At 37.2% G+C, this 6188-nt stretch overlaps 1 protein-coding gene across 1 annotated transcript; it reads left to right on the top strand.

Annotated features, from left to right (window-relative positions):
- The first annotated feature begins 4769 nt into the window (after positions 1–4769).
- On the top strand, positions 4770–5708 carry LOC131394456 (olfactory receptor 7G1-like). Its single transcript, XM_058525828.1, has one exon. It carries the CDS (start codon positions 4770–4772, stop codon positions 5706–5708), a length of 939 nt encoding a protein of 312 aa, XP_058381811.1.
- The last annotated feature ends 480 nt before the right edge of the window (positions 5709–6188 follow it).

Consider the following 6188-nt stretch of genomic DNA (forward strand, 5'->3'; position numbering starts at 1 on the left):
AGCAATATTTTTGCAGGTTTAGGCAGAGTAGAGAAACTACCAAGAAAATCCAGGAAATGCTGACTTTAATAATCAGAATATTGGATCCTTCTTGGGGGAGAAGCAGAATATTAATGGAACAGAATATTGCAGATACTGTAGGTATTGGTATTATTATTTTTTCCAGCTTAATTGAAATATAATTGACATATAACATTGTGTAATTTTAAGGCATATAATGTGGTGATTTGATGCACGTAAGAAATTTTCAAGTACAAAAGAAAGTAGTGTTAACTACGGTCGCCATGCTGAATATTAGACTCCTGGAAATTATTCATCTTTTAGCTGAAAGTTTGTACCCTTGGACCAACATCTCTCCATTTCCCCCACCCCTCAACACCTGCCACAACCATTCTACTCTTTCTTGCTATGAGTTCCACTGCGTTAGATTCCACATAAGTGAGATCATACAGTTTGTCTTTCTCTGACTTATGGACAAAATTGCACACTACTGCCTTTCAGTGACATTGTATTTTATCACAACGCAATGTAAATAAATCATAATTCAATCAGAAATCCCTCAAAGGGAATCAAACTATACATTGAATCTATTGTGTTTAAATTGGAAAGGTTTGCTATGAAAGTCTAAAAATGGAGTATGAACTCTCTCTATATATTGATCACAGTCACAACTGATCAAAGAAAATAGATCAGTTTTTGCTGTGTGAAATACAGAGAACAGAAATTAAGGTACAGGAAACATTCAATGACTCTAAAGATGAAATACCCTTAAGTGTTTGTATTTTACAATATTTAACTATGTTTATAAATATATTATTTACACCCAATACATAAACTATATTTTAACACTTAAATTGGAATCAGCTTTCCTGATATGAATGAGATAGAGATGATATTTTTTTGTAATTTAAAAAAAGAAGCCTAGAATTCATTAGCAAAGGAGTGTGTGTACATGTGTGCAATGTATGTGAAATGGAGGTGAACATAAACAGGTGAAGAGCACTGGATGATATACACCAGGCCTAACAAGGTCAGAGATTAGCCATCATGGATTTCTTTCTTGTGTTGCCTTCATCTGTAAGGATGTGCAGTGCCCAGGGGTCAGAATGACACTAAAAATATTTGTTTAATGAGGAGCTTTGGATATTGGTCCTCCAGAGATATAGAGACTGTAAAGAGTCAGCCTGTGACAACCTCACTCAACAGCCCTTGCCTGGTCAGGAAGAAGCACACCTGAGGCTCCGCCTAGGGATGAGCTTTCTTGACCAGGATCCCGTTGCCTCACTTGGTCTCTCTGCTCTTCCTGAATACATATGTTCTGTCTTTAATATCCAGGTGGCATGTCAAGTACCATTCCACAGTGATGCCAGTCAGGTAACTTAAAGCCTCTTAAGTTAATTAGTTAATGTTTTGGTCATGAGAACAAATGTTTTGCTATAAATTCATCTGTGGGAAGAAATGAGGAGAGCACATGCACAGGACAATTAGATCCAAGTGTCCATGGGACCTCAGACTAACTGTCTTCTTGTCGACAAGTTCCCATAGATGTATGTATCAATACTCAGCCAGTTGTCAGTCTACTAGTCTCCTAATTTCTCCAAAAAATGGCAGAAACTGTTTTCCTCCTGAGCAGAAATCTGCCTCTTCTCAAACATGATGACTGTTATAAAATTTTGTGAAGTTTATTTGAATTCCTGTGTCATCAGGGTGAAGGGGTTTGGTCAGTTTTTCCTTTTATTTCCATTCCTGGTTCTTGATACTCGGTTGTACAGATGAGTGTTTGTATTATCCTTGTAGCTGGGCTGTGAGGATGCTGGAGAGAAAGTGGAGACACAGAGAAACTAGATGGCTGCCTTCCTAGTGTGCTTGTTTCTCTTTATGAAATTACCGCGTATTTTATGTAAGAAGAGGAGGGGTGGTATAACAAAAAATACATATGACTATCCTTCAACTCATTCCAGAATTAATAAATGTTGACATTCTGCTATAACAGCTTCAGGTCTTTTTTATAAAGTAGCAAAATAATATGCAAATGGAAGACACCTCTTTTGCATCCCCCTCAGATCCTGTTCTCCCCATCCTAGAGACAACACCATCTAGAATGTGAGGGTATCCCCCATGCGTGGTGTTATATTGTATGTGTATTCATAAACATCTATAGGATGAAAGGAATTAAGCATAATATCAATTAATTTGGGAATGGAGAATTAAATCGTTATGTAATGATATAGTGGAATACTCTCTGCTAATTAAAATTAATGAAGCAGTACTAAATACACCAACATTAATAAAAAATAAATTACATAAGGATGAAAATTGCGAATGACATGTACAATACATTTTGGTTTATATAAAGCTTTAAAAATGCAAAACAGTGCAATTGTTTATGGAACAATAATAGTAACATAGTGAAAGTTTCGAAGGAATAACATGTAAAAAGTTCACGTAGTGGTTTCCTTGGGGAAGGTAAAGAATCAAGATTGTTCAAATAGATGATGTGGGTGCTTCACACATATTATTTATTGCAATAAAATACCTACAAAGAGTATAGTGAAATGATGAATTTGATAAATTTGAATAATGGATACCAGCTCTTCATTGTTACTCTGTACTTTTGTTTCGCTTTAATAATCCATAATAGAAATAAATGTATCTATGTGTGATCAAAAATATTTAAAGTCTTCTCCTGTTGTGGACTTTCTGTCATACAAAATTTTTTCTTTTATAAGTTTTCATTATTTGTGTTGATTCATATATCTGGTTCTTTTAATTATTTCATTCATCTTTTTTTAAATTTTTTGTTTATTGAAGTAACATTGGTTTATAACATTGTATAAATTTCAGGTGTACATCATTATACTTCTATTTATGCATAGATTACATCATGTTCACCACCCAAATACTAATTACAACCCATCACCACACACATGTGCCGAATTATCCCTTTCACCCTCCTCCCTCCCCCTTTCCCCCCTGGTAACCACCAATCCAATCTCTGTCTCTGTGTGTTTGTTTGTTGTTGATATCAATAATCATATGGCATGCACATATGATGAAATGTTTCCTTCATTCCTTTTCTACATGATAAAGGTTCCCAGCTGGAGTTTCAACTCGGAAACTTTTCCCTGAAATTTGCAGTTATCATCCAAGGGTGCTCTCTCTTTCTAGTTTCTTTCTTCAACTCTCTCTTTCTATTTTCTGTCTTCAACTTGCCCCACCTCATTGCTTTCTTTTGAGAAGTGAAATGTGCCAGCAGCTGTTGTTCACGGGAGAAAAACAAAAAAACACAATAGGAAATGTCACTACGATAGTCTCCTATGCTAAGTGCTGTGTTAGATGCTTTTCCTCCATTCATTTCTCATCATTGTAACATCCTCATAAATTTTTATGACAGTTCCCATTATACAAATGAAGACATCAGGCTTTTTAAAGTTACAAACAAAACTTGTTAAAAAAAATTGAACAATTTTCCTCATTCACAAAGAAAGTGCTGGTCTTGATTAAATTCAGTGTTTGAATATAAATAATACACCGAATGATAAAGGCCATCATGGCCACATCTTTTTCCCACTTGAGAAGGAGGACCACCGCTTTACAGAGACAATCATATTAGGACACTTAATTATCTTATAAGTATCATACAGGTCTCTCTTCTCTTGTAAGTTATCTGTCTTCCAATGACCAAAAATTGAAGCTATTTTCACCTCTTTTCTTAGGACACTTTGAATTTCATTCTTTCTCTCATTTAACTGTTTTTTTTTTTTTTAATGATATGCCACCTATCACCTTAGGGGAAGAAATTCTGTCAGGATGAGACAGAGAATCTCATTGACATGGTTTTCCAGCATATCTTAGAATCCATCACTAGTGCAATTGAGTAGTCTTTACATAGGGGAGTCTTATGAACTTCAAGTTTATAGGCTACATTTTCTAATCTTTGCTCAGGTGCAGAGCAAACACTTAGATGGATGCCATGCACCTGCCACACAATAATTTGGAGTTAGATGTGGACATACCTTGTCAGGAAATAAATACATTTGAGGCATTGTTAAGGATGAGATATTACAATTTTTAAAGGGGAATTATGAACTATGAGTGATGGTTTAGAATGCTAATTCTGTACATCCAGGGGCATTAACCAATTAGACAAGTGAATCAATTCAGCAGTCAGATGATCTGATCTAAGACCTAGTCTTGTCATGCACTAACCATGTATTTCATGTCCATGATGTAATCTCACCTTACCTAAGTTTCCCCAATGATACATGGAGTGATTGGATGGTCTAATTCATCTGTAATTTAACAAGCCCTTCAGATGATTCTGAGGCATGCCAAGGTTGGGGGACCATACTCTACAAAAGGGATTGGATAACTTCATTTTCGCCTTCTGTTTGTTCGAGGGAAGAACATTTCTGAAGGAAACATCATGTCTTTTTCTTTGTTTAAGTCTCAGAGTGAGAGGTGATGATGGAAGGAGAAATTAGCAGAGGGGAAGATTTGAATATTCTCTTGGGTTCAAAATACACTCAGTTTTATTCTTTATTTTAAGCACTGATTCTCAAACTTTAGCATATATCAAGTTCATCTGGGTGGCTTGTTAATACTTAGATTGCTGGTCTTCACCCTAGAATTCATCAGCAGTAAGTCTGGAGCAGTACCATCATTATTTATTTCTTGTAAGTTCCCCGTTGATGCTTCTGCTTCTTATCCAGAGATTATTCATTTTGTTTTCTTTTCACCCCATCTTTTCCATCAGATTCATCAACAACATGGAACCCAGAAATCACACAGATGTTTCAGAATTCCTTCTCCTGGGATTGACAGATGATCCAGAATTGCAGCCTCTCCTCTTCATGCTGTTCCTGTTCGTGTTCCTGGTCACCATCCTGGGAAACCTACTCATCGTTCTGACTGTCATCTCTGACTCTCACCTGCACACCCCTATGTACTTCTTTCTCTCCAATCTGTCTATAAGTGACATCTGTTTAAGCACAACCACGATCCCAAAAATGCTGATGAACATACAAGCACAGAATCAGAGCATCACTTATGCAGGTTGCCTTACACAGATTTACTTTGTCCTGGTTTTCGCTAGTTCAGAAAATTTTCTTCTTGCAATAATGGCCTATGATCGCTATGTGGCCATTTGTCATCCCCTGAGGTACACAGTCACCATGAACTCCCACTTCTGTGGACTGCTGATTCTATTCTCTCTGTTCATTAGCATTTTGGATACCCTACTCCACAGTCTGATGGTATTGCGACTGACCTTTTGTTCAAATCTGGAAATCCCCCTCTTCTTTTGTGAAGTTGTTCAAGTCATCAAGCTTGCATGTTCTGATACCCTCATCAATAACATCCTGATATATTTTGCAACTAGTGTATTTGCTGGTATCCCTGTGTGTGGAATTATTTTCTCTTATATTAAGATAGTCTCCTCTGTTTTGAGAATGCCATCAGTGGATGGAAGATATAAGGCTTTTTCCACTTGTGGATCTCACCTCGCAGTTGTGTCCTTATTCTATGGGACAGGTTTTGGGGTGTACATTAGTTCTGCTCTTGCTAACTCTTCCAGAAATACTGCAGTGGCTTCAATGATGTACACTGTTGTCCCTCAAATGCTGAACCCCTTCATCTATAGCCTGAGGAACAGGGACATGAAGGGAGTCTTGAGAAAACTCATCAGTAGGACACCTTCTCTTCTTTGATTGTGTCACCTGCTTTGGGCCAAGGCGTCTAGAATGAATCAAAGAGATGGAAATACTGGGTGAGACGGTGTCTGATTCTTGCACATCAACTTCTTCCAAATTACTAGATAAAATAATGGGTAAGTGAATTTTACCTTGGAGTTGAAACTTCACTTGTTGTTTGTATAGCTCCGTGGTGTTTCAAAAATGAGTTCCAGTCCCTATGCTCAGTGTCTTTGGTGGGGTTGTTAGAAGCTGACCTGAGGCAAGGATTATACTGATATTGTTGGAACGTCAGAAGAAGAAAAGTGGGAGAAGTTGAAAAGGTCAGGAGGAGGATCGATTAATTCTGTGATCATAGCAGAGACTTAATTCTGTCTGATCTCATGGTCAGCACCATGTGAATTGCACCTCAGAGACAAGTCTACTGTGAGACAGGTGAGGAGCTGTTCTTTCATACTCCAATTCAATTATTCCTGAGACTTGTCACCGGTCAGTTGT

This window comes from Diceros bicornis, chromosome 30, assembly GCF_020826845.1.
Source record: "Diceros bicornis minor isolate mBicDic1 chromosome 30, mDicBic1.mat.cur, whole genome shotgun sequence".
In the NCBI taxonomy this organism is placed as follows: Eukaryota; Metazoa; Chordata; class Mammalia; order Perissodactyla; family Rhinocerotidae; genus Diceros; species Diceros bicornis.

Excerpts from the sequence above, each read along its gene's own strand:
- LOC131394456 (XM_058525828.1), top strand. The coding sequence starts at position 4,770 with ATGGAACCCAGAAATCACACAGATGTTTCAGAATTCCTTCTCCTGGGA.